This window comes from Passer montanus, unplaced genomic scaffold, assembly GCF_014805655.1.
Source record: "Passer montanus isolate IOZ18808 unplaced genomic scaffold, ASM1480565v1 scaffold71, whole genome shotgun sequence".
Taxonomy (NCBI): Eukaryota; Metazoa; Chordata; class Aves; order Passeriformes; family Passeridae; genus Passer; species Passer montanus.
In genome coordinates, this window is record NW_024372259.1 from 2,570,991 (window position 1) to 2,598,252 (window position 27,262).

Below are 27,262 nucleotides of genomic sequence, written 5' to 3' on the forward strand. Positions count from 1 at the left end.
AGGTTTTGTTCTTTTTTTCCTTTTTTATTACAAAAAAAAAAAAAAACCAACCCCAAAAAAAACCCCTATTCGGAAGAAGTCCAAATGCAACGGAATATAACTGGCACCATCTAAGATACCCAAGTGTAAAATCCCAGAATGTCTGAACCCCCCAGCAGCAGCTGGGAGGGACAGGGCTGGCTGGGAGGGACAGGTGGCCTTTCCCTTCCCTTCTCCTAGCCCCCATCATCCTGGCTGGGTGGCACGCAGCCCGAGAGAGCCAGGACACAACAGTGGCATCAACGGTCTCTGTAAAACCATTCAGTCGGAGAAACTAAGAACATTATGAAAAAAAAAATCTAAAACTTCTCTTCTTTTTTTTTCTTTTTTTTTTGTTTAACCTTTATCCAAAGCCCTGCTTTAGTGACGTGCTAGCCCTGCTGGACAGGTGACACAGCCACAGCTCTGTCCGGAACGCTGTTGACCAGTCAACTCTTGGTTCAGGACACCTTCCTCCCACTCCGAGCATGTCATGGCCACCTGAATTACAGTAACAAATGCTTCTGCAGGCTTCCTGCTCTGGGAACCCCCTCCTGCAAGCTCCACTCCACGCTGGAACAAATCTCATCCCAGTCTCCCTCCGAGCTCACCCTCAGTCCCACCTGCATCCGACTGCATCTGCAAGAGCTCTGCCCGCTCCGGCTGGATGAGGCGTTGGAACGTCATCTCTTCAAGAAAAAAACACTTTCATATATAATTTTTTTTCTGTTTTTATATTTAAATAGAAAAATACTACTTCACTCTGTGTTATGAGCCAGAGATGGGTTGACTTCCAGTGACAGAACCAAGAGTTCTCCTCAATGCCAGAAGATTCCCAGAAACCTCAGAGTGGCCGGAGGGCGACGATGTCCCCGTCACGTCCCCATATAGGCAGGAGCACACGCACAGCTCCCGTCACCACAGCTCCCATCTTCCCTTCTCCACAGAGAGGCACCAACCTCAGACAGCCATCAGTCTGCAGAGAGCCAGCAGCAGGGCTGGCCCCCCCAAATCTGGCTCTGTTTTAAGCTTTCTCCTCTCCTACGGGTTTTCTGCATGTGCAGTCTGTCCCTGGAAGCCACCGGATCCCATCGGATGTACACATGAATTAGACAAAAAAAATAAAACAGTGGTTAAAAGTTCTCTAACACCCCGTCCTCCTCTCGTCTTCCGAAGAGTCAACGACAAACAGACACGGATAAAACTAAACCTGCCCTCCTCCCCACCTCAAGACAACAAGAGTTACTGAGACACGAAACATGTTATCTTGTACCCTCGGGATTACAGCTAGAAGGGAACTTTAGGGGCGCGGGGAGCGCGGGGGGAGGCGGCGGCGGCGGCCGCGGGGCGCAGTCTGCTTAGTTCTTGTACTCAAAAGGCTCGTCCCCGGTTTCGTTGAGGAGACACGTGCGGACCAGCGCCTCCGTCACGGCGTAGGGGTCGCAGTTGGCCGAGGGCCGGCGGTCCTCGAAGTAGCCCTTCTTCTCGTGGCCCACGTTGCGCGGGATGCGGATGCTGGCGCCGCGGTTGGCCACGCCGGCCGAGAACTCGTTGATGTTGGACGTCTCGTGGAAGCCCGTCAGGCGCCTGGCATTGTCCAGCCCCCCCTTGGGGTCGTAGGCACGGATGTGGTACTGGTGGCGCTTGCTCAGCTTCTCGATGGCCTCCTCGATGTGCCTGCAGAGGGAGGGAGGGAAGGACAGGGGTGGCACAGTGAGGGTTGGGATGAGCTGAATGCCTCTGGCTGTCGTGTCAAAGTGACAACGAGATTAATGGCTGTCCCCAAGGCACTTTGTGATGATGCCTTGTGCCCCACAACCCACTTGGCAGTTCATCCCCACACAGAGCTTCTCTCCGTTCCTCCTGCTGACCCAGAAAAGGAGTCCTTGTGGTCAAATCCCACAGGCTCCCCCGGGAATGCCATCTGTGAGACACCAGCAGTTAAACTGCCCACTTCCACCTGCTCTCGGACAGGAGAGCTCTCAACACTGGGGTTTCCATTCATGAAGCTCACAGAGTCACAGGCTGTCCCATTATCTCAGGGCAGCACTAAGATTAAGGCAAGAAACCAGAGCCACCAGGACGGATCCTTCCACACAGCTCCAGTGACACAGGGTCCCTGACTGCACAACAGTCATGTGCAGGAACTCACAGTTTGCATTTTTAGGATGTTCATCTTTTAAGAAAACATGGCAGCCTTGCCCGGAGGAAGCAAATGGTCTTTCTCTTTCATCATGGCTATAAAAATACAATTTAAAAAGTCCTGTGCTGGGTTGGTTTGTTTGTTTGTTCCCAGCTGGAAGGTCAGGAGCTGGACAGGCTGTTAGAGATAGCTGCATCCTGTACTGGTGGAGCTGTACTGCTGGCTGAATTCCCCACCAAGCATCAAGACAAGAATGTGTCATTATAAAAAAAAATACATACGAAGAAAAAAAGAAACCACAAAAACAAAATGACCAAAAAAACCCTATCCAGAAGGCTCATATGCCATGCCAAGAACCAAACTCCCATGTCATCCAAAATCCTGCTGCCCAGTAAACAACCCACACACTTACTTGAGACCTCCTTCTTCCCTCATGCTCTTGGTGCTGAAGTTGGTGTGGCAGCCAGCACCGTTCCAGTTCCCAGGGATGGGTTTGGGATCGAAGGACACCACGACCCCGAAGTCCTCGCACACCCGGTGCAGGATGAAGCGCGCGATCCAGAGGTGATCGCCCATCTCAATCCCCTCGCATGGTCCCACCTGGAACTCCCACTGCAAGGAGGAGGCGTCAGGGGCTCAGTGGGGTGGAGACAGGCACCTCCCACCCCCTGATGCTGGGCACAGCCACACAGCTCAGAGCAGGCAGACACTGCTCCCGCTGCCTGCGGTTTTTCCACGCTACTCTCTCTCATTCCATGAGGTATCTTAGCATGATTTACCTGGGCTGGCATCACTTCTGCGTTGGTTCCTCCGATTTTCACGCCGGCATAAAGGCATGCCCGGTAGTGGGCCTCCACAATGTCCCTGCCATAGGCTTTGTCTGCCCCTACACCGCAGTAATACGGACCTGCAAGAGCACAGGGGAACATCAGCTCCACAGGGAAAATCGCTGACATCCAGTGAAGACCCAGCACGCACAGAGAATGCTTCAAAAGCCCCAAGGTGTGCTTTTCATGGAAGAACTAGCAGGGTAGAACACCGACAGAGAGCAAGTTCTCCCCTGAGTTTAAGTCCCCTGCAGACCAACAAATTTGTTGTCCCCTGCAGCAAATTTGGACATGGCCAATCCCCACCTCAGCCTTTCTGTGACAAATTTAATCTCGTGGTTGGTTTTTGCCAATATTTCACTTTCTACCGTCCACCTTTGGTTCTAGGAACACCTTGGAGCCCTCAGCTCGCCTGAAGCTGTGCCACACAGATTTCAGTTCAAACACTCCTGACTTGCTCCAGGCTCCCAGAAGATTACCTTGGGGTCCAGGGAAGCCATTGGAAGGCCAGCCAAACGGATGTCCGTCTGTCCCCAGGAGAGTGTACTCCTGCTCCATCCCAAACCAGGGGTGCTGGTTGGACACCATGTCCATAATCCTCCTGCAGGTGTGCCGGAGATTTGACTCTGGAACGGAAAAGCGACACGAGGCTCATGAGCGATGCCACCTCCACTCCCCATTTCCACTTATTTTACACTTTGAGTCCCAGCAGCATTGAAGAATCCCAAGCCCAGCCTTTTATCCGCCACCAGCACTTTGTTCGCCCTCTACTTTCAAGTTCTTTCTTCCCATTCCCCTTCCCGGGAACACCACCTGCACCAGGAGAAGGAAGAAGGTCTGTTCATTCACCTGCAGACTGGCGGTTGTATTTGAAGACCTCACAGAGAACGAGTTTGTTGGGGTCCTTGCGGAAAGGGTCCCGAAACATGGCAGCAGGTCGCAGGTACATGTCACTGTTGGAGCCTTCGGACTGGTAGGTGCTGGAGCCATCGAAATTCCACTCAGGGAGATCTGGAGCAAAGAGAGGAACCAGCCACAGTGACCCATGGGCCTCCAGTAAGGCAGAGGTGAAGATGCTCATAGAGAACTGGTTTAGTCCCAGCTCAGCTGATTTTGTTCCAAGTGGGGGAAGCAAAAAAACCCAACGAAACAAAACCCAAAACAAGCAAAAAAATCACAGGAGTGCAAGTCCCCGGCCACCCTGGAAAATAACAAGTTGCTGGGCTGCTGGCCAAGCCCGAGTGAACAGAGTAGCACTGAGGACATTTCCCATGTCACAACAACCACAGGGATGAGCAAAGCATGCAGTCCCCTCGGCTGGGAGAGGGCAGACCATGAGCCATCCTCCAGCTGTGGGAGTGAGGACAGCCATACCCTCAATCACACTACAAGGCCTTAAGAAGGTGGGAAGGCAAATCAGAGAGGTGGAATCTCCTATGGAAGGGGAGCGTGGCCCCTCGCCCACCCCTCCATCCTGAGCACTGCCCTTCAGGTCAAAGCCCAGAACTCCACCCGGGCAGTGTTATCTCCTCCATATCCCAGGGGGAAAGAGGGAGGATGGGAAGCACAAAGATTTCTAAGGAGCTGTGTCAACCACTCCCTCAGAGGGAAAAGGGGAAAGGAGAAAGGGGAAAAGGAAAAAAAAAAAAAAGAAAAAAAAGGAAAGAAAAAAAAAAGGAAAGAAAAAAGATAACTTTGCTCAGTCACACACAGTATTTTCATTTCATAACTGTCTCCAGCCAGCTCCATGGCAACCTGGGGAAAATCCTAATGCTATTATTGTGTAAGCTGGGACTGTTTGTTCTGAGGGACACAAGCTCTTAATTACACCGGATAGCTCCATTCTTTCCCCTGCACTTTCTTCTGCCAAACTACTTCCGGCCAAAACGAGTACTCAAGAGTCAATGGGCAGCCCAGCCCCTGCCAAGAGCCCCCAGCCCCTGCCAGCAGCCCCTCCACGGCGGGGACAGCCCCAAGGACGGGCTCCCAGCCCCAGGCATCTCCCTGAAACTCCACATCTGGAGAGCTGGGAACGTTCCCCCACGGAATCTGGGGAGAGAGGTAACGGGAAGGGCCAAGGAGGAAACATCTTCCCTAAAAACCATCCTTCTGCCACGGGAAGAGAGAAATGGCATCCTTCCTCCACCCAGTGAGGGGCTACGAGTGCTGCACCTGCCCTCTCACCTTCCAGGCTCTTGGGCTCGTGGTCCAGCGTGCGGGTTTTGCAGCGGAGGTGCTCCCCCGTGCCGTCGATCCAGATGTACATGGCCTGCACCTTCTCCCCCTGCGGCAGCTTCATGTACATGTGCTTGATGGCTTTGCTCAGGTGGGAGCTCGCTGAGGTGGCCATGGCTGCAGTCCTGACGAGGGGGTTCCTGCAGGGGGGAATCACAAACAGCCCCAGCTGTCAGCCCTTTCCTGCGTGCCCACATTTTTCGGCAGCCCCCCTTCCCCACCCAAGGCCAGGGAGGAGCAGGAGCCAGCCTGGCCGCAGGGCTGGCTGCCATCTCCAGCGGTTCCCTGGCATTCCTCAGGGAGAACACACAGCAGCCCAGGCTAGCCCTGCTCCAGAAACCCTTCAAAACACCAAGCTCCTGCTAATAAACCAGAGCGACAGACTTCCAAAGGGCTCCTTAGCCCCACGTGAACTTTTCACCTCCACACTCTGCTCAAGAGCAAGGCTAATGCAAGGAAAGCTTAGCTGGGGCTTTCTTCATAAATCTGCATCATCGAGGAGGGCTTTTCTGCCCCAGCTGCCTTCTCAGCCCGGCTGAGCTTATCCAAGCCCGGTCCCAGGGCAGCAGGAAAAGCAACAGGCAGCACAGAGGAGCCCTGAGCACCGCAGGCAGCAGAGGGGAGGCGGGATGGGCCGGGTGGCTCTGGCACCACCGGGTGGGAGCTGCAGCATCCCCAGAGCCCTGCGGGACGGCCTCCTATGGCCAGCCAGCCCACTGGTGTCCGACCCACAGCACCGGGGAGCTCGGAAATGTCTGGAAATGTTTGGATGTCGCTCCAACATCCCGCTGTCCCGCGGGATGAGCCGTCCCCAGCCCACCCCGCCGCGGCTCCCCGCGCCCCGCTGCCCTGCCAGGGGCATCTCCCACGCGTGCATCTCCAGCGAGCAGCTGAGGAGCCTCGTGGGGGGCAAAAAACCACCCACACCAACTGCAAAGGGAGTGTTTTCAACAAAAACTCAAGCTGCCACTTCCTCCCCACCTCCCCGCCCCATCCTCCCCTTCCCCCAAGGGAGGAATTTTCCCTTGGAAGATCTCCCCGGGGCTGCCTCCCCGGCCCTGCCGTGCCCGGGGGGCCTGCGGCGGGTGGCGGCACGGCCGTGTCCCGGTGTCCCCGTGTCCCCCGGGCCGTACCTGGGCTCGGCGGCGGCGGGCGCGGGGCTCCCACGCTCGGCTCCCGGGGCCGCGCCCGCCGCCCCTTTATGGCGGAGCAGCGCCGGCCCCGCCGCACGGATTGGGCAGCGGGCGGGACGGGAGGGACACGGGAGGGGGGACAGGGCCACCACTCCGCCTGCCGCCTCCTCCTCCTCCTCCTCCTCCCGCTCCGGCCCCGCAAAGGGGCACAAGGGTGGGTGGGTGAGGAAAACTGAGGGAAGAGAGGGCAGAAAGAGGAGAGGTTGGGTGGGTTTGGGGTCTTTTTAACAACGCTCCCGAGCGGAAAAACAACCCCTGGGCAGGCGGGAGCGGATCCAGGGCTGTCGGCAGCGTTTACATTAGCGGCTGCCTTGGCAGAGCTCGCAGGGATGAAAAACGGCCACCCCGGGAAAAGCGGGAAGAGAGGGAGGCACCGCAGCTCCACCGAGTCCAGGGCACGGGCTTTGGCTGGGTGCCCGCTCTTGGGAGTGGGGCAAAAGCCTCGGTGCCCCCCTTGTCCTCCCTGGAGCAGGTCACAGCCTCCAGCACCTGGATTTGCAGAGGCTCGCTGCAAGGATCGCGGACTGTCACTCGAGGGGGAGAAATCCCCCACCCCACCATGGGAGCACCCAGCAAACCGCAGGGCAGTGCCCAGTATTTTTCCACAATGTCCGGGTCTCCACCGCACAGGGTCGCTTGTCCCATGTCCTGCAGCTCCAGGATATGGGATAAGAGACTCCTACAAGTCCCAGCCCGGATCCAAGGGGCAGGAGCAGACGGAGCTGCCACCCGTGTGTGCACACGCCGAGGGCACACGCAGGTGCCAGGGCGAGCACACGCCACCCACACGCCTGCCACAGGATCCTGCTGTGCCCCGTGCCAGCCTCGGGGAGATGGCACCAAAACTGCCATTCCTCGAGCAGCTGGAGCCTCCCGGCCATCACAGCCACCCTGCCCGGGACACGGCCACAGAATCCAGAGGGAAAGTGGCCAGGGAGAGCCGGATCCTCAGGAGGGAGGAGGTGGAAGTGCTGGCCAAAACCAGGCTGTGATTTATCGCCCATCTCGAGAGCCAGATCCCCACCCTCCCTGCGGGGACAGCTTGGCTCAATCCTCACACCACCTTGGAGCGGCCATGGGTGTGTGGCAATGCCCCGAGGCTGTCCAGAACAAGGTGAGATTCGGGTGCTTTTCTCCTCCTGGAATTGCTTGGGCAAGGCAGAGAGCCAAGGAGCATTGCAATAGCCTGCCCTCAGCACCCCAGAAAGTGCCTGCTGCCAGCACCCCCGCTCCTGCACCCCGTGCACAGAGAAATGGCTCCAGCACACCAACAAAAGTGGTGTTTTACCCACGGAAATGAGCTCAGGAACTCACGTTCAGCCCAAGTTCAGCTGTGGTCACCCAAATCTAACAGCTCAGCTGAGTTAAAGGAAGCAGAGCGGGAGCTGGTGCCTAAAATAGCTCCCATAAAGGGGAGCTGTCAAGCCACAGGCAACGCTAAGCAGTGTCCAGCCCTCTTCCCTGGGTTTGTTGAGGGTTTCTTTAATCTGAGAGCTCTGATCGCTCCAAATTCTTGGAATTACAGTTCTACCTGCTAATTGCCCTGTAACTTTGTCCGCCTTTGGCTTCGAACACACCCATATGTTGACAAGAGGAGGCCCCTGAGCATTGGTGACCCCCGTGCCCTGCAACCTCGGGGCTGGGCAGCTCCGACCAGCCCCGAAGGCAGGCGGGGAGCGAAGGCAGCTGACAGCATAAACATCATCCCTCCATCCCAAAAATCCACAGGCCAGCCTGGCAGAGACCCCCGGGCTGGGCAGGGCTGTGATGGCGGGGTGGCAGGACGGAGCTGCCAGCCCCGGCAGGGTTTGCTGGCCGGCTCATGCCCCAGCCCCCGGCAGCCGCGGACCCAGCGCCCTCTCCCGGGAAGCGTCCTCGCTGGGCTCACCCAGCTTGTTTACCAGAGCCTGCCTTCCTTCCCCTCCTCCTCTTCCAGCCTGGCCTTTTTTTCTTTTTTTCTTTTTTTTTTTTCCTTTTTTTTTCTTTTTTTTTTGCTGCAGTGACCCCCGATGTCGCTGAAAAAACCCTCCTGGGGGGCAGCTGGGGAGGGCTCGGTGCCAACAGGCGACACCATCCAGGGGTGGATGGAAATCCACCTTCAAAGGGCCACACGCACAGACAGAGGGCGAGACAATGTCCCCTTCCAGGGGCGAGTCCCAACTGGCACAGGTTTTTCCTTCTTCCTCCTGTTAATTCGTGGGAACACCTTTATTGGCCTTTATTGGCCTGGCGCGGCGCTTCCCGCCGCCACAGTTTGATATCCTGAGAGAAGTGCCAAGGTTGGGAAGTCGCTGCTGAGTTAGGAGGGTTGGGCAGGCTGGACTTTGCAGCCTCCTGCCTGCTAGGCAGCTGGGCAAACCCTCAGGGACAGGGCACAGCCGTGACCCTTTCCTTGTCCATGTGTCCCCCTCCATCCCTGTCTTCCATTTAGAAACGCCTTAAAATGCAGAAATGTCACACCATTATGGGGGTAGGGGGGTGGGTGTGAAGAGGAGGGTGGCAACTTGAGGGTTAAATAGACAGGATATGAAATTTCCCTGTGGCTCAGGCCCTGGGGCAGTGGCTGATGGCTTTTGGGGACTTTCCCATCACTGTGATCCTCACCACAGATCCTGGGATCTCAAGCCCAACAGATTGCAGACCTCGACTGCTAAGCCCAGTTGGTTCTTCACCAGCACTAATGAAAAATTCTGAAGTAGAAAGGGATGTTATTTTGGGTTGTTTTTTTTTTATTATTTTTTTTTTTCCAACAGAGATGTCACAAAGGGAGGAGGAATTGCCCATTTTATTGTGATCCCAGGTCCCAGGAGGAGGCTGGACACACCCAAAATGCCCCAGCCTCCAGCAGTGGCACAGCTGGGAGGGAGGAGGGATGGGCACAGCATCATGGAATCACAGAATGCTTTGGTTTCGTTTGGAGGTTTGGAAGGGACCATCAAGTCCAACCCACTGCAATGAGCAGGAACATCTTCAACATCTCTGTCCTCTCAACAGTCAAGACACTCCTAATCTGAGCTAAATAAGGTGTCTGTGCTCAGCTGGGGCTGGGCTCTCTCTCCAGGCAGCACTGACACAACCAGAGCACACAGCCTGCAGCTGCAGCAAGGGTTGGATATATATACAGGTTGGATATTAGGAAGAAGTTTTTTACAGAAAGGTGATAAAGTTCTGGAATGGCTGCGTGGGGAGGTGGTGCAGTCACCATCCCTGGGGGTGTTTAACAAAGCCTGGATGTGGCACTGGGGGCCAGGGTTTAGCTGAGGAGTTGGGGCTGGGTTGGACTCGATGGTCTTGAAGGTCTCTTCCAGCCCAGACATTCTGTGATTCTGTGAATTTTGTGAGCTATACCACTTTCAGATGCATCCAGGGAAGTGCTTTGTGCTGGGAGGCCCTGCATGAGGAACTGAACTGCACCCAAGTGACCTCAGCCACGGGCTGCCTGTCCTGATGTTGCATCACCACCATCCCTGCCCACCCCTGGGCACAGCTGCCTCTGCCTGGACCCACGACAGCAGCTCCTGGTGACCTCCCGAGGTGCTCCCAGGCTGGCACACCAGGCGATGCAGCACGTTTCACCCAGGGCTGGAAAAACCAACCCAACACCCGAGCAAGCGCTTAGCTCAGCCTGGGGGGCTCGCCCTGGGGTGTGGGGGATGAGGGCCCCGGGGGGACTGACCTTGTGCAAGCAGCAGTGGCCGAGCCGTGTCCCCCGGAGCGCTGCAGGAGGCTGACGAAACCCCCCAAGGCAGGCAGGCAGCAGCTGCTGGCCCTGGCTGTGAGCAAACATTGCACGCTCCGCAGCAGCCCCATGCTCCCTTTGAAGATGCTGCCAGGGTCAAGGGTGGCCGTGGGCTGGTGGCCAGAGGGCTTTCAGCCTTTCCAGAGCAGATCACCTGGGCTGCGCTGAAGGGCAGTTTAGGAAAGCAAATTAATCAGTGCAAACTTGCAGAGGCACAGGCAGAATGATAAAAAAACCCCCTCCCTCCCCATTCAGCTCCCTGGAGCACGCACAGAGGGAAGAGGGACCTTGGGGCACGGTCCCCAGGACAGCCCAGGTGCTGCCAGCAGGTTCTTTCTTCAATTAGGTAAAAATACACCTCATAGGACTTTGGGGACTGCACTTCAAACTCAAAGATAGCCAATGGGACAGGAGCCAAAAAATTCTTGCCTAATCAATTCACCAGAAAAAGAAGAGAGCAAAGGAACTAATTGCTTTATGGGGTGTTTTACCAGGAGCAAGAACCTCTTGCGCCTGGCTTGGCTTTTCTCTGTAAAGAGTTTTGTTATTTTGCCTTTTATTAAAACTGTTCTGTTTCCAACACTTAAAAAAAAAAAAAAGAAAAAAAAAAGAAAAAAACCCAACCTTCTAAGCTTTTTTTCCCTTTTAAAAAGACAAAAAATAGTTTTGTCACTCCGTCAACAAGAAGCACATTCCTGCAGCCACCTCCCTCCCCACCCCTTTCTGAGCCACCTGTCCCCGTGCCCACGGCTGGCTTGGCACCCTCCCAGGAGCCATGGCACTGCCCCGAGCCCCAGCAGCCCCCTGCCCGGATCCAGGGGCATTCCCGGTAGGCAGCCCCTACCTGCTGTGCTCCAGAGCTTGCCGGGGGGCTGAGCACCTTCCCCGAGCACTTCCCCTTTCCTTCAGCAGGGCCCGGGGGGAAGCTGGAAGATGAGAACGTCAGGGGCAGGCGGGATTTGAGACCCAGAAATTGCTTGGCTCAGTTTGTTCTGTACAAGGGTGGAGAATATCCCAGGGAGCGCTCGGCACATGCCTTTCCCCGCTGTTGGAAAGTGGTTATGCTGTGCAGGGTTGTTTTTGTTGGGGTTTTTCCCCCCCTATTTTCAGTTCACACCGTTTAAAAGCTCTCCCAGCCACGTTGGGGCTGTGTTAGCTGAGGTTGGTACATTAATTTCAGCCTAACACACCTCACACCTCCATAAGGGAGAGGGCAGAAATCCTCAAAGTGCTGCCTGAGAGGATGAAGTGGTGAATCTGGGCCTGACATTGTAAATTATAAAATAAAAAAAATATTTTAAAAGTAATATTAATTATAAAACTAGAAATTATTAATTATAACAGCAAAGTGCCGCTGCCCATGTCCCTCCCTCATGGCTGAATTAGGTCCCTGTCCTGCCACAACACATACTTAACCCAGGCTGCTGAAGTCAACAGCCCCAGACGCTGGGGTAAGGTTACACCAGTGGTTCTGCTTCAGCTGGAGGGGAGACAAGTGAAGGCAGAGCCTGCCGCAGGGGCTGTCAGCTGTAAGGGACAGTCCCGAGCAAGGAAACCACAGGCAGATGACAACAGGCTCGAAAATACTCCCCAAGGAAACACCAGTGGTGTGCTTGCTGAGCAAACAGATCTCACACACTCAGGGGACTGAGCATGGAAGTCACATGTGAAAAATCACTGTAGTGTGTTCAAGAAGGAAATTAATATTTAAGGCTGAGCTGGAACTCCTCAGCCTTGGGCAACTCCACTTTTTAAGGCACTGTGGGCCTAATGTCCTATAAACTATTTATATGGAAAGAGCATGAGGTTGTACGGGGGGTGAAAAAATCCCAAATCTTCCCCCAAAAGCTCATGGTGGGGATATACTTCATACTTATGCAAGAGGGGAGAGCAGGTTTGTGCACTCAGGCTGGAGTTCCCCAGATTTCTGCCTCTCCAGACCATCACCCAGAGCCAGCAGCAATGCTGAGATGTTCGGGGTGTGGGGGAAACACCAAGAGGGCCAGGCTGGGCTGCTGGGGGGGCTCTGAGTGGCCAGTGACCCCGGGCAGGGAGGCTGACACTGTGTTTGGGCAGCCTTGGACTTTGCCACGCTGGGGAGCAGTGCCAGCTGATGTTGGGCAAGGAGAAAAACCCCAGCCCATCCGCTCTGGGAACATGAGGCTCTGCCCCTCATCGCCTCAGGGCTGCTCCCCACGTCAGGGTGGGTGATTCGGGCTGGGGCAGAGGGGCAGAGAAGCCCTCCTGACGTGTTTGATGTTGCAACCTTGCCCTTATCTTTTTATGGACTCCAGCCACTCCTTCTAAATCTGGGCTCTGCTCCTGTGTCCACTCCTTTTTTTCCAACTTTTTTGGTTTTTTGCCTAAACAGCCACCCAGCTCACGTGAGCTCCTCTTGTGAGGAGACCATGTGCCCTGGGAAAACCTGGGAAGCTGCAGCCAGCAGAGGAGAGCTTCATCCTGCCAGACCTCTTGGGTCCCTTCTTGGGGAAAAACTCTGTGGAAATGTCCCTGTGCCCTCCCACAGTGACCATGTTGGCCAATTCCTGCTCACAACCTTAGTTTTTTTCCTGGCAGAAACCATCACAGTCCCACTGAGGCCCGTCCAGAGCTGGATGAGCACCCAAGGAGCCACCCCACCCCCTGAGGATGCTACAGAGCATCTGCTCAGCTGCCAACTGGAAAATGTGTTCTTTTTTTAAAGTTTTGACCTTTCTCTGAGGATTTCAGGTGTGAGACAGCCACCACTCCAGTTCATTCCTTTCTCCCCCTCTCATCTCATGCAGAATCTTCATGGATCCATGATGGGAGCTGCTCCTCCCAGGGTGTTCCATAACTCCTTCCCACAGCTCTGCCTGCCACCACTGGGACGAGCGGGTGTTTTGTGGCTCACAGCTGCCCCTTCCCCGCATCAGTTGGGGTTTTGGCACAGTGACCAGCCCCGCAATGAGCCCGGAGCTGTCCCTGTACTCCCTGGCTCTGCCTGAGATGCAGAGCCCTGCTGCTGCTGCTGGAACAGCCTCGCATTCCTGGTTTGACAGCGCCACCTCGTGAGGTGGCCCCGCTGCTGGGGACACTCTGGGACACTGTCCTGCCCCCAGGTCTGGCACAAAGACCAGAGCAGGCTCAAACACCCACCTGGGGAGCAGATTCCTCCTCCTGCCAGGGGAGCGGGTCACTCCTGCTGCAGGACGGGCTCCTTCTTTTTCTCCTCCTTCTCCTCTTCCAGCTGGAGGGTCTCCAAGGCTGGGTCTCAGGCCCAGATCTGGTGAAGAAAGACAGCAGATAAGAAATGTGGGCTTGGTCTGTTTGGGGCAGATACGGTGGGGTCTCCTGTGAAATTCCCATCCCGAGCTGAGCAGATGGACTGACAGCGACCACACTGAGGTGCCACCAAGAACCTGCTCTGAAGGCAAGAAGTTTGCCCCAGCAGGGAGAGGGGAAGGGTTTTGTGGCATTGACATTCTCTGAAAAAATTCTTTTGTTTAAGATTTTTCTCTTGAGAAGCTAGGAATCTTAAAAAAAAAAAACCCTAATTCTTATTTTATTTGCTTCTCCTGTGTTGTGCTTATATGTAGAATGTGTTTGAAAATTGTTTACCCACAAGTGATTACTTCATTAGTCTCCAGTATAAGTTGTTTTAACTCATTAGCCAATCAGGGCCAAGCTGTGTTAAGACTCTAAAGAGTCACGAGTTTTCATTATTATCTTTTTAGCTTTCAGTAAGGATCTTTTCTATATTCTTTAGTTTAGTATAATAATCTTGAATATAATATAGTATCATAAAGTAATAAATTAACCTTCTAAAAACATAGAATCAAGTGCATCATTCCTGCCTTCGTTGGAGCAGTTTCCCAACAAATACAATAGGGTTTCATTTCAGGACTGCCCAAGTGTGTCTGCAGGGCTGGCAATTTAAAAAGTGACATTTCACAGCATCACAGGACGGGTAAGGTCAAAAGGAACCACCTGGTCCAGCACCTCAGCTCAAGCAGGGTTCCCTGAACCCAGTACTGAAGATTGTGCCCAGATGGTTCTTGAATGTCTCCACTAAGGGGGGATCCACAACCTCTCAGGGCAGAGAGGTTCCAGTGCTCAGTTACCATCACAGTGAAGAAGTTTTTCCTCATGTTCAGGTGGGAATTCCTCTGTTCCAATTTCTGCTCATCCCATCGCTGGGCACCACCGAGAACAGCCTGGCTTCCACCTTCTGGACATCCCCTCTTTCAGATCCTCTCTCAGCACTCTCCTCTGCAGGCTAAGCAGGCCTGGAGGGAGCTGCTGAGAGCCTCGTGGTCCCCAAAACCCCCAGGAGTCACCCAAACAAGCGTGTCACAATCAGGGTGGCACTTCGGAACCCAGCACCGGAACATCGCACCACCATGATGACTGCTGGTGAGTTCCCCTTTGCTGGGGCTTCAGCCCCTCTAAACACACCCCAAAAGGTGGAAAAATGGGGGAAAAAAGCAGTGTTAAGCCTTGAAATATAGGTCCTTCTTATAACACAACTGTGCCTTGATGGAAGAGGGCATTTCCAGGGGCACCCCCCACCAGGGGGATGATGCCAGCCCACCTTCTTGCATCCAGATCTTCCAGACATGAATAAAACTTGGCAGGGTGGTGGGAGGTGCTGGGCACTGCCACTTGCACTGAGTCCTGGGTGGATAAGCTGTGTCTGGGTACAGCTTGTGATCTCCCTTCTCCTGCCCTGTGGATGCCACCACATCTGCGCCCAGCCTCTGTGAACCTTTGCTGTTTGGGAGGCTGCCATTCAAACTGCCCAGCTCCTGCACGCTCCTGAACCTGGTGCTTTCCAAGCAGCCTGTGCCACCCATCCCCAAGCACGTTTCACACACTGCCCCAGCTCCAGATCCTCCCCCTGCATGAGCACAGGACAAGCTTTTACCACACATCCCCTAAACCTGATTTCCCTCCCAAAACTCCTCCTCTGGCTCACAGCTGGCAACACAAAGCTCAGGTAACTTTCTCTTCTCCCCCTGTAGCATCCATAGCCTCCACGGACATGGGGCTGCTGCTGCAAGATGATGTTTTTGTTGACTTTTTCAACATCTTTCTGAACCTTCCTGTAAGTGCACTCTGCACCATAAAACCTGGAGCCTTTCAGAGCTCTCCTCAGGTGAACTTTGTGTGGCATTAGAGGCCGCAGGAAAACTGGGAGTTCACCACATTCAGGCTGGAAAATGAGGGAAACCTGAGGATCTCAACTTGGAGATAAAGGGTCTAAAAGGGAATTTTATGCCCTTCTGTGTAGTGGGAACTAACTAGAGCACTGGGCTCCGGGCTCCTCTGCCACCCTTGATCCCTTTCAGCTCTCCTTTTCCGTTCTGGTGCAGGTTTTTGGGCAGACACCCCTTTACATCAGCGGCACGGGCCGGTGGTGCCTGTGGCCAGAGCTGCCGAGCCACCTGGTGAGAACATGCCCCTTGCTGGAAGGGAGGAGTGGGAGGAACAGGGAGGAAGGGCACAGGGCAGGGCAGGGCAGGAGCCGCTTTGCCACTGCCAGGGCCCCTCTCTGGCTCTCCTGGCCGTGCAGCTGGGCCATCATTTCAACCCCGGCCGTCGTTTCGCTTTTAAGCCCTGGGCGGAGCACGATCCATTTAAAGTCCTGCTGCAGTTTATGGGGTCTATCCATAAACACCGAGCGCTGGAGCGGAGGAGAGCATGTGTGGCGGCACAGAAGGACACAAACATCAGCCCCTTGTCCCGGATTCCTCCTGAATTCAACAGGAGCCAAGCCCTGCTGCTCACCGGGCTGGCTCAGCCCTCCCTCCCCACCCGTCCCCGTTCCCACAGCGCTCAGATCCCGAAGCAAAAAGGAACCCCCGCTCCTCCGGGGATCTGGGAAGGCTCTGGGAAGGCTCTGGGAAGGCGGGCGAGGAAGGGGGAGGCAGCCCTGCCGGCAGCCGTGCGGCGCCGGGGCTGCCACCTTCGTTTTGGGGACAGGCAGCGGCTGTAACTTGATTATCCCCCTTGTGCCACCATCGCCACAAAGCAACAGGGCGCCTTCCCCACCTCCTGCCCGGAGCAGGGAGCTGTTACTCACCCTAAATGCCAGGCAGCAGCCGGCTCCTCGCTCGCAGCTAATCCTCCCCTTGGGCAACGCAGGATGCCAGCCCCGCGGCTTTGCTGGCTTGGTTGGAAAAGCAGCGGCTGCCTCACTTCTGCAAATCCAGCCTGTGCCTGCACCTGGTGCTGTGCCAGAGGCTGCTGGCTTTCATTCGCTCGGGGGAAGCAGGTGAGTCATCGCGGCACGGAGGAAATCGGATCGGCTTCTCCTCCGCGCCCGGGCTTCCTCCCTCTGCGGGGCTGGCACTGCCCACTGGGTCGTGCCTCTGCTCCGGGCGAACCAGGCGTTGCACATCCCATTTTTAGGGGTGCAGAAGGTTCTGGCGGGATGTGCAGGGATTCACCCCACCACGCTGTTAATGCAGGCTGGCTAAGTAGCTGCCTGGCAGGGTTTGCCGAGGGGTGGAGCGGGGCTGGAGGGCATCGAGGGGCACGGGGAGCCGGTGTTTTGGGTTTGCTGCTGGGTAGGGATGCCCTGGGAAAACAGGCTGTGGTTTCTCTTACTGGCAACAACTCGAGGTTTTGCTCACTTTGCCCCTAAAATGAGCCTTCTCAGTCCAGCCAGGTTCTTCCTTCAGCCTGCCTGTCAACTGCCACTGGAAAGAAAGCTGTGGCAGCAGGAAGATTTTCCTTTCAGAAAAACAAGCAATTCACCAAGGCTTTTCCTGAGTATATTGCTGCTTCTTCTCCAGTCGGGTTGAAACTCAAAGCTGGAGGAAGTTGAGGGCGAGCCCCAAACTCAGGACAGCAAAGATGGGCATTTGCAAGGAAGAGAGGCACAAGAGCTGTCCCTGACAGGAGCAAGTTATCCTTGCAAACACCCCGTGTGCATCCCAGGGCCTGTCCGAAACTCCCAGTTCAGGGGGATTTGCTGGTCTCCCTCCAGCAGCCTCTTTCAGGGTGGGAGCTGGAGAGTTTCCTTGGGCTCTGGCAGGCAGCCCCTGATGCCATCTGTGCTCTGTGTCCCACAGCAGAGCTCCTGAACTGGCAGAGTGCTGACCAGTGGCTGCTGGAGAGGTGCATCAGCGGGAGCCAGGGCATGCAGCACTTCTGTGCCTTCCTCCGAGGAACAGCAGGTGGGCACAGGATGCTCCAGGGCACCCTCCCTGCCAGCCACGGGCCACCTGCCTGGCAAGAGGCTGGCACAGAGCTGGGGGCATGGGTAAGATGCCAGAGAAAGCTTTGGAAGGTGAGCCAGCAGCAGAGCTGGGAGGGAGATGCACAACCATGGTTTTCTCTGCTCTGTTACCTCGGTTCTGCTTCATCCACCCTCGGGGCTTTCAAGGGCTCCTCCCAGCTCCCATCCCTTGTCTGATCTGTAGGGGAAGAGCTGATCGACTTCTGGCTCATCACTGAAAGGCTCCTGGGTCTGGACGAGTCAGATGAGAGCCAGAGGGAGCTGTTCTTGTCCCTGGTGCACAGGCTGAGAGCCACTCACCTGCGTGAAGGCTCCAGCGTCATCACCTTCTGCACCACCATCGTGGGTAAGAGGAGCTGGGGATGGGCACTGCCCTCCCAGAGCGGGGATCTTTCCTGGCTGCTCCCAGGGGGATGGGATGCCATCCCCTGCCTGGGGAACAGCCTGCACAGAGCCATCTCCCTGTCATAATTCCCTGCATCCATCTCAGGATCTCTTCCGAAAGCCAAGCACATCCAGTCCATCAGCACCAGGAGGGAGATCCTAAGCGAGATGCAGGAACAGGTCCTTTTTATGATTCAGAGTTACTGGCTCCCTAAATTCTTTGTGCACTGCAAGATGGGAATGGAGGAAGAGGAATCGTGCTGGCCTTTGCTCCAGGAATATCAGGAACGTTTATCACGGGCTGGCTGGCAGCAGCCCCCAGGCCCTTCAGAGCCCCTCCCCACGATGCACATCAAAAGGAGCCAGGGTGTGCCAGGGCCCTACTGCAGCCAGAAGGCCAAAGCAGAGGTCTGGGCTCTGGTCAAGGAGGGCAGAGACACCCAAGAATTGAAAATGGCCACTTTTCGGGTGAAAAGTGCCGGGAGCAGGGAGGAATTGTGTCTGGATAAAGATGCTCTGGGATCGATTCCCCAGCAGTCACAGCATTCTGCCTTTGGAGGCAGAGGAGGAGCAGCATTTCCTGGCAGACCTCAGTCCAGTGCAGAGCAGGATGTAGAAAACGTCTGTCAGGAGAAAATCCTCTCTGACCTGCTTCCCTCTGCATCCCTTGTTCGGCTGCCATCCCTGAAAAAGCCAGTCAAGACCTTGGATTTCCTTTCCTGGGCTCTGAGTGCCGAGGCCTGTGCAGGAAGACCCTTCAGAGATTTCCTGCAGCACCAGAACCGGCCCATGGAGACTCATCTCCTGGACCTGTGGCAAGACCTGGAGGAGTTTCTGCCCGTGGTGCTGGACTCCAACAGAGAAAACAACTTTTTCCTGCGCCATTTGATTGGGGAAAAGATCTGCAAGACCTACCTGGAGGACAGCAGCATTGAGAAGCTCCCCTTGGAGTCCAGAACTCTTGTCAGTTTGTGGAACCATCTGATATGTGGAGAATTCTCCCCCTGGATATTCAGAACCCAGAAAGAGATTTGCGAGGTACTCAGGGGTGCTGGCAGCAGTCAGGCTGGGAGGTACAGCTGGCATTGGCACCCCTGTGGTGCTGTGAGGGCTGTGGGGATGTTTAGGAGGTGAATAATTTGGAAAATGAAGAGGAAAAGGGAGTAGGAAGGGAATAACTTGCAGTGGGCCAGGCCAGTGGAGAGGAGCATCCTCGCTGGTTTGCTGGGCAGCAGGGCAGGGCTGGGCAGCCATGGAACATCTCTGGTAACCCTGGCTAGGTGCGCACTGCAGGGGCAGTGGCCATCCTTTTGCACCCATCACTGCTTCCAGCACAACCCCAGTAAAACCCATTTAGAACCCCAGAGCCCTTCTGGGCAGCCCCATGGACCAAGCTGGATGTGCAGGTGTGTCCTGGGCATGTCAGCAAGTTGTGGCACCAGCACTGTGACCCTGCCTGAGGACAATCCCCCTTTGCTCCTCCTCAGGTGCTCTGTGGCCTCTATGAGGAATTTCTAGCTGCTGATGACAGGACATTCCTCCAGTTTATGGTAAGGGGGATCCCCTGGGGGGTGTGCAGGCTCCAGTGGGGGTGTGAAAAATTGGAGAGAAAGAGAGGGAGGGAGGAGAAGCCCAGCATTAGCTGGAGTGGTCTGGCACCCCACGATATCTCCACCCAGTGCTGCCACAGGGTGACACAGCATATCCTACCCTGCTCCAGCTGCCTGGAGCAATGATCCTCAGCTCTTCCAGCACAGCATCCCATTCAGCTGGCAGATCCTGGAGCAATGAACCTCAGCTCTTCCAGCACAGCATCCCATTCAGCTGGCAGCACTGCAGGCACAACCTGTGAGAGCTCTCCTGAGACAAGCTGTGACCCTGCCTAAAAGCTGGGAGAAACATAATTGCAGGCTTTTAGGCTAGGCACGGGTGAGCCCAGCACTTCTGGGAATTTATCTGCCCTTTTTTTCCTTGCCCACGCTATTAATGTGTAATTATTACTGCTATTAATGTGACTCATGTGCATGACACACGTGGGATGACCCTGCCCCAGCACCAGTGCCCAGCCAGCACAGGGGGAAGAGGCCATGCAGCCTTTTAGCCTATGACTCAACCACCCTCAAGTTTTCCACATTTTTTTTCCCACCAAAAAGAATTATATACGAAATCAGAGTCACACAAGCCCTCTTCCCAGATTATTATTCCTCTTGGCATCAGAAATCCCATAAAATGTCCCCAAATGCCAGCATTATACCCAGAAACCTCCTTGCAGGCAGAACCCCCTGAACATCCCACCTGCACAGGTACCTGCACAACCTGTGCAGGCAATTCTTCTCACTGCAGATGGTGTTTTCCAATTTCCAAAACAGTTTCAAACCAACTGTTTTCCAAAAAAAAAAAGTGAAATCAGCAGCTGATCCTGGGAATGATAAGGAGAGGCTGTCAGGGCTTGGTGTCCTCAAAGACCTGGCTCCCAGAGCCTCAGCCAGGGAGAGGCGAGCATTTTGGAAAAGTCAGCTGGCAGCTCCCAACTGCTCTTAGTGGGAAGTTAATTAGCTGCCCAGGTTTTTAAGCACCTCTTGTCGAGGAAATCTCCCCTCCGAGGCCAGAGCTGGTCTGTGAGTGCAATTAGCACTTCAGCAGGGTCGGGCCCTGCTCTCTGTGGGCACCATCCCCTGAGCCAAACTCCTCCCGGCGCTCCTGCTCCGGTGTCAGGGGAGCTGCTGGCAGCTTAGCAGGGTTATTTTTGGTGCCTGCTCTCAGCTCCCGGCCAGAAACCGGCCACTCTACCCCTGCTGCTTGGAGAGCTGTGCAAACAGTTTGTCTTTGGGGAGAGGCAAAACCTGCAGGAAGGTTTGGGGGAATGAGGGAGGCACTCCCAGCTGGAGCCAGCCCGGGTGACAACAGCCAACAAAAACAGCACACGAGGCTGCCAGGCTGCCAGGAACACCTTCAGGGTTGTTTCCAGCCCTCCTGGGGGGTGTTGAGCCCTTCAGGAAAGCTTCAAGGCCGTGTCTGGCCTACCTCTGGCTGCCTGTACATCCCAGGCAGCTTGAGCTGAGCTTTGTGCTCTCACAGATTCCTTCCAGACCGCTTAAAGCTCAGGCAGAGGTCTAAACCAGGCAGGTTTGTAGTCTGAGGTGCAGTAAAACATGTGGGTGATACAGGCTGACCTAGAACAGAGACTAGATGGAGCTAAAGAATAAGGTAGGGATTTATCAGGAGGCCTCAATGGATCCACCTTGGGCAACACAACCCAAAATGGCCACAAAATGGACAACTGGTCACGAGGTCTCTCACATTTATAAGTTCTGATCCATTTGCAGATTGGAGTTCATTGTCCCATTCCAGCTTTAGCCCATGCAGTCCCATCCTTCTTGTTTTTCTCTCTTCAGCCCACGTTGTTTGTGCTCTTGGGCTGAGATTTGGATCATTTGTCCTTGGTCCCCAGCTGGAGAAGGAATTGTTTTGTCTCCCTGCTCTGTGCAGAGAGCTCACCATCCCTTGATATGAAGCCCAGACCCACACACCAAAGCAGAATAGAATCTGAAAAATAAAAAGTTCAAACCTGAGGCGGGGAAGGTGCTCTGTGTCATCACCCTGCCCTGTTCTCCCCGCAGGCTCCAGGCATGGATGTCCCCACAGCCGAGGTGCCAGGCCGTGCTGCTGGCAGATGGGGACATTTCCACCTGTCCCAGAGGATGAACCAGTCCCTGCAGCTGAGCCAGGCCTTGCAAGGCACGAGGAGCTTGGGGGGAGTCTCCTCCAAGCACTGGCAACTGCTTGCTGCTCAGGACCTGCAGAAAGGGGGTTCCATCCAGGCAGAGATGGAGCTGCTCCTGGGCAGTGCTGGTAAGAGGGGGCTCTCCATTCCTGGTGGGGCTCACGTTGGCTGAAGCTATTAAAACATGTTTTATGCTCTGGTGGTAGCCCTGAACAGGTGATGGACATCACGGGGTGGGTTGGTACAGTGGGCCTGGGAGCCTTCATTTGTAATGAAAACTTTGGCAGCCTTTTTTTTTTTTTTCAGTCAAAATCAGTCAAAACTGTCCACTGGGATTTTAGACAAAGGCCAGATTCCCTCCTGCCAATACTGGGGGCACCAAATGCCACATCCCTGCACTGGCCTGGCTCACCAGATCAAATGAAAGCTGCAGCAAAGTGTCTGAAGCCAAAGCCAGCAGTGGCTCCTGCCACCCCAGGTCCACATTTTGCCCTTCTGAGGTTGCTGGGACTGGCCATGCTGGTGCTGCTGGTGTAACCCCTCAGCTTTGTTCTGTCATCAATCTTTTGGGAATGACACCCATTTTCTAGGCACCTGTGCTGCACTGAGGGTGACAGCAGTCATCTGTAGCTTGTGGGTCCTCAGTTTTACCCAAGAAATGCAGTGTCACGGGCAGATCATGGAGCAGGACACACAAGGGGACAGGGAAGGTGACAAAACCCAGCCCACAGAGCCAGTGCTGAAGGGCTGTTGTAAGCAGAGGTAATGGACATTGTCCCCTCTCCTCTCTCTGATGCAGAATTCCAGAGGATGATAGCAGATGAGCTGGCTGTGGGCAGCCCAAGCAAGGAAGAGGAGCTTCTGCAGCTCATGAGTGCAGCACTCGGTGAGTCCAGGCAGGAGGCCAGGTGGGCTCCCAGACATCCATCACCCCTGGGGAGCTTCTGCAGAAGGAAAGGCCTATCCACCCCCCACAGGCTGTGCTCTGGGGCATTAACCCAGCCAGGGAGGGTGGCAGTGGGGGATTTCTCTGAAGCAGATGCTGAGGAGGTCAAACCATGGGAGGTGAAGTATCGGTGATGCTGAGAGAGATGGGGAGAGTGTGAGGTGGTCATGGAATCCAATTTTATTGTGGACTACAAATGCTTATAGACTGTTTTAGGAAGGCTAGTAATGTTTTACTACAATGATTGGGTTAAAAATCAAAGTTTGTATAAACAAACTTATACATTTTAAACATCTCTTGCTTGTAGAAGTCTGATGTAATTTTCTTTTTCCAGTAAACCTGTCTGATTTAATCTTCTTGTAATCTTGATTTAATCCTCAAAGTTCTGTTTGCTCTTGCCAAGGCATCCTGTTACCAAATCCCTTAAGCTAGCAGGTCCAAAGTCCATCATGTGTCTTGTGTGTCCCGGTATCCCAGTAGTGAAGAGCTCCCACAGTGTCCCTGGGCCAGAGTCACCACAGAGACACCACGTGGAGGCTCCAGGATCCAGCTGTCTGCTGTCACCTCTGAGGAAGAGGCCAGCCCTGTTTCTGTCCCCACAGCTGTTGCATCTGAGAGGATTGCTCGGGAGAATGCTGCTGCTGCTGCTGCAAGGAAGAGGGCAGCTAGAAAACGCAGGTCTGGCGCCTCGCAGCACACAGCTTTGCTCCTTCCACTCTTCCAGGTTCTTCCCACTGCTTCCCTGTAGTGCCACTGCTCATTTGGCCCTCTCAGATGTAGGGTGGCCTGTGGGTCTGGACTGCAGAATTACCAGGGAAAGGAGAAAAATTAACACTCCCCACCCCCAGTTCAGATTTACTCTTCACACCTTGTGCAAATCTCGTGCACTTCATCCTCAGTCAACCCCAGAATGTCACCTGAGCAGTGCTTAGATTCCCAGAAAAATCACTTAAAATCACACTGTAGCTATACTTAAATTTCTGGACTCACATCTCACCTCCTGGGAATACTCCAGCCATGAGTCCTTGCACTGGGATATAAAACAAATGGAAAAATGATGCTGAGCACCTGGGCTGAGCTGATTTCTTCAGCCCAGTCGTGCAAATGCACCCTGCCCAACATCCATCCCACCCCAAGGGGCCAGACAGCAACTGCTATAAATGCATTTTTCTATGGCCCATCAGCATTGGTATTCCATCCAGAGCCTCACCCCAAACCTACCACATGGCTTCTGGGCCTGCAGGCTGCTGGACTGGAGGAGGAAACACTCCAGATAAGCAGCACAGACACTCCCAAGGCTACCACGTGCAAGAAGAGAGTCCAGGGGAGGGTATCTCGTGTCCCCTACCATTGTCCAACCTCCTCCAGGACCAGAAATCCAGTGGGACCCCAACCCTGGGGCTATCCCCTGTCAGCTGCTCCCCACCTTAGCCCCCCTTCCATCAAACCAGTGCCCTCCTCATGCCTCTGATGCTCTCTCTGTTCTCCCATCTGGCAGCTTTGAGGAGGAGGATGATGAGGATGATGAGGAAGATGAGGATGAGGAAGAGGAGGAAGGACCCTACTATCAGGAGAAGAAGAAGCAAAAACAGGCAGAGAAGCAGGAAAAGACAGAGAAGCAGAAAAAGACAGAGAAGCAGAAAAAGTCAGAGAAGGAGAAACAGACAGAGAAGCAGAAAAAGACAGAGAAGAAGAAAAAGACAGAAAAGCAGAAAAAGACAGAGAAGAAGAAAAAACAGAAGCAGAAGAGGAAGGAACAGCAGCAGCAGGAGGATTTGTTGCCCTGGAGCAAAAAGCCCAGGTCTAGGCGTCCTCAGCTTGTGAAGGAAGGGCCAGAGGACCTCAAGACACCGAGGATGGTAAGGAGGGACCCTGTGTGCTCCCAGGCTGAGGGTGTTCACCAGGCAAGGAAGAGAGGAGGTGCTGTGAGACAAGGATGCCACATAAATGGGGTGAGGGGGTCAGGCTTGCAGAGCTACAGAGAGGCAGCAGGGAAAGGCTCCCTCCTGCAGGCTCAGGACTGGCTGAGCAATTCACACCATCCCCTGTGGCCACCAGGGAAACTGAGAAATGCTGGAAAGCAGAGATGATGGCTGGCTCACAAATCCCACTGCCAAGGCTGCTGCGGCTCGCAGTGGTGGGTCCAAAGAGGAGGGCTCAGCCCCAGTGCTGCAGTCCCTGGCTGATGCCACCTGTGCTGTGTCCCTGCAGGGATGGGCCTGGGATGCCATCCGGGAGCTCGTCAGGAGCTTCTGCAAGTTCCAGAGGGACATGAAGAATCACACACGGCGTGCAGAATTTGAGGAGTTTCTCCGACAGGAGCGAAGAAACAAGAGGGAAAGTATGTCCAGTGTCCTGCCACCCCTGCTCCTCCCTCCCCAGGACACCCCTGGGTTTAGGTAGAGAAGAAAATGGAGAAAACCTGTTCCTTACCTCCCACCACCATGACTTAGTGCCCTGTTATGCTGCTGCATCTCTCTCAAACAATGTTGTATATGCAAGTTTTCATCCCTGCCTCAACAAAACAAAACAAAACAAAAAAACAACCATCCAAAACAGGAAACACTAAATGGAGCTAAGGTGAGACAGGCCAGAAAAACAAACAAGAGGAAATTGTTTTCTGGATAACAGGGAGCTGACCTGAACAGAAAGTTTACACACAGGTTTGAGAGGAGGCAGGAAAAGCAGTTAGAAAAGTAATCTACCAAACACACAGAAACCCTATTTAGATTAAGAAAAATTTGTATATGGGGGAAACAGATTTTTTCCCTTTCATTCTCACTGATTATCTCCTTGTGTCAGAGCCAGGGCCAACAGCTAGACAGACCAGCAGGCTTTAGCAACAGGCCATTCCCTATGGAAACAGTGGACATAAACACTCTGTGGGTGCAAAGAGGAGGGAAGGAGATCACCAAGCCAGAGGAAAGGTGTAGCTCACAGAGACAGAAAGGCCCCAGCAAATTGCATGCAGCTAAGGGAAGCGCAGGTGAGGTGAAGGAACAAACCCATGCTGGACAGCAGCACACAGAACCTCTTCCCCTGCCTCAGATTTGCCTGTCAAGGAGAAGAAGAGCAAAAGTCCTGCCAAGAGCCCCCGCAAGGACAAGGGCAAGGGCAAGGGGAAGGGCAAAGGGCAGGTGCAGAAGGTGACGCTGGTCAAACGCCGCATTTTGGACAAACAGCTCATCGTCGTCAGCTTCCTCGTCGACGACCTCCGCTTTTACCTGGAGATGGACAAGTGAGTTCTGCTTCCACCAGGTGCTCGGGCACCTCGTGGTACAGAATCCCAGAATGGTTGGGGTTGGAAGGGACCTTAAAGGTCATCACATTCCAGCTCCCTGCCTTGGGCAGGGATGTGTCTCTCTGGACAAGGTTGCTCAGAGCTCCATCCAGCTTGGTCTTGGCACCAGCCTGCCTTGGCTCTGGCCCAAACCCATCTCTGATGGAGAGCTCCAAAGCTCCCATTTCAGCCTGCAGTCACCCCCTGGATCTGGGTTCCTGTTTGAAATCCTTTTGGTTTGGTAGTCCCAAGCGATTCAGCATTTGGCTACAGCGTTCTAGATGTCCCAGTAGTGGTGGCATTTCTCCCCTGACTCTGTCCATGTACCCAACAAACCTCTAAGACCAATCCATGGCCAATGGGCACAAACCCTGCAGCCGACATCCCCACAACAAGAAAATCCCCATCTTTCAGTCCTCCCCTTTTCCCAAAAAAAGGGAACATATCCTGCCCCAAGTGAATCCTGTGACCACGAGGGTGGCAGAAGAGGTAGGTGGCTTTTCATACCTCCTGTGTCACTGCTCCACGGGACTGCTTTGAGAAGGGTGGCAGAAGAGGTAGGTGGTAGGTGGCTTTTCATACCTCCTGTGTCACTGCTCCACGGGACTGCTTTGAGAATTGAGGATTGAGGGTTGAGGATTGCTTTTCCTGGCCAAGCAAATACCAAATTGTCAGATAAAGCCCTTTTCTGACCCAGAGATGGGGCAACTGAGAGGCGTTTTAAAAACTTTTATTCCTTTTTCAGTCTCATGAGAAGGGTGAGACAATACAGATGTTATAATTCGCTCCATCATAATCAGATGCCAACTAATTCTTAATAACAATAATTGTCAGTGTTTGTTTGTTTCTTGGCCTATCAGCTTTAGCCACACCATGCTGTAAATTCCTTAAAGCCACACCATGCTGTAAATGCCTCATCTAAAATTACCCCTCGTGGGTCCCACTACAATGCATTTTTCATAGTTCCATTTCTCCAAAGTACTTAGTCTTTCTTGCAAGGCCAAAGGAATTTAAGAATTTTCTACAAATCCATTTCCCACACCAAGTTAAGCAAGAACAGGACTGTCTAGCCTAGCAGTTAAGGATCACTTGTCTCAGAGCAAGACCCCACATGCCTTTGCAGGTTTTCCAGGCTGGCTGACTGCCTGGAAGCTACGCCACCCTGCAACATGCAGTCAGAAAAGCACAGTTCCTTTCTCAAGAAGAAACTTGACGTCATCAGCAAAGTTTTCCTGAACTCTGACATCCCCCCCAAGCTGCGGGTGAGACCCCAGGACCTGCCCAGGAAGGCTGGAGGCTGCTCATTGCTCGAGGCCATGGCAGCACAGCTGGGAACAGTGGTGGGGAAAGGGAACAGGCAGGGGTCTGGATCTGCTGCAGGGGCTTTAGGGCTTCCACATGGGCTGGGAGGGGTGGGAAGCAAATCCCCCAGCAGGCCCTGATAAATTGAGAATAAGCATGTAGGTAAGGATGGGAGAGATGGGGATGTTTCTCCAGCATTACCTGCTGGAGCAATGCCAGGCCTGGACACCACCAGTCCAGTCCTTT

General features: G+C 54.3%; 2 protein-coding genes across 5 annotated transcripts in view; one reads left to right on the forward strand and one right to left on the reverse strand.

The window, feature by feature from the left end:
• GLUL (glutamate-ammonia ligase) lies at positions 1 to 16,355 on the reverse strand. 4 transcript variants are annotated; one of them, XM_039730314.1, is made up of 9 exons: positions 16,220 to 16,355; positions 13,294 to 13,420; positions 10,093 to 10,319; positions 5,173 to 5,363; positions 3,838 to 3,999; positions 3,468 to 3,614; positions 2,941 to 3,068; positions 2,574 to 2,773; positions 1,377 to 1,695 (listed from the first exon to the last, which is right to left on the reverse strand). In XM_039730314.1, exons 3-9 carry the CDS (start codon positions 10,224 to 10,226, stop codon positions 1,377 to 1,379), a joined length of 1,281 nt encoding a protein of 426 aa, XP_039586248.1. In that variant the 5' UTR covers positions 10,227 to 10,319; positions 13,294 to 13,420; positions 16,220 to 16,355. The 4 variants fall into 4 exon arrangements, with proteins under 4 accessions (XP_039586249.1, XP_039586248.1, XP_039586247.1 ...); XM_039730313.1 differs by lacking the exons at positions 13,294 to 13,420; positions 16,220 to 16,355 and adding an exon at positions 11,000 to 11,087; XM_039730315.1 differs by lacking the exons at positions 13,294 to 13,420; positions 16,220 to 16,355 and having other exon boundaries at positions 1 to 1,695; positions 10,093 to 10,226.
• RGSL1 (regulator of G protein signaling like 1) overlaps positions 13,102 to 27,262 on the forward strand; it is an 18,851-nt gene continuing 4,690 nt past the window's right edge. The window contains exons 1-14 of the mRNA XM_039730240.1: positions 13,102 to 13,121; positions 14,977 to 15,241; positions 15,510 to 15,584; positions 16,282 to 16,411; positions 17,214 to 17,318; positions 17,565 to 17,726; positions 17,871 to 18,802; positions 19,252 to 19,314; positions 21,385 to 21,616; positions 22,288 to 22,553; positions 24,090 to 24,293; positions 24,646 to 24,775; positions 25,483 to 25,672; positions 26,838 to 26,976. Of these exons, the coding sequence (XP_039586174.1) occupies positions 13,102 to 13,121; positions 14,977 to 15,241; positions 15,510 to 15,584; positions 16,282 to 16,411; positions 17,214 to 17,318; positions 17,565 to 17,726; positions 17,871 to 18,802; positions 19,252 to 19,314; positions 21,385 to 21,616; positions 22,288 to 22,553; positions 24,090 to 24,293; positions 24,646 to 24,775; positions 25,483 to 25,672; positions 26,838 to 26,976 (2,913 nt within the window). The remainder of the gene's footprint in view (positions 13,122 to 14,976; positions 15,242 to 15,509; positions 15,585 to 16,281; positions 16,412 to 17,213; positions 17,319 to 17,564; positions 17,727 to 17,870; positions 18,803 to 19,251; positions 19,315 to 21,384; positions 21,617 to 22,287; positions 22,554 to 24,089; positions 24,294 to 24,645; positions 24,776 to 25,482; positions 25,673 to 26,837; positions 26,977 to 27,262) is intronic.

Bases quoted from the DNA above. Each gene is read 5' to 3' on its own strand.
- GLUL (XM_039730315.1), bottom strand. From the start codon at position 10,226: ATGGGGCTGCTGCGGAGCGTGCAATGTTTGCTCACAGCCAGGGCCAGC. The intron at 4,000-5,172 runs GTGAGAGGGCAG...TCTTTGCTCCAG, and splicing joins CGAGCCCAAGAGCCTGGAAG to ATCTCCCTGAGTGGAATTTC. The intron at 3,069-3,467 runs GTAATCTTCTGG...GTGCTCTTGCAG, and splicing joins TGGCTTCCCTGGACCCCAAG to GTCCGTATTACTGCGGTGTA.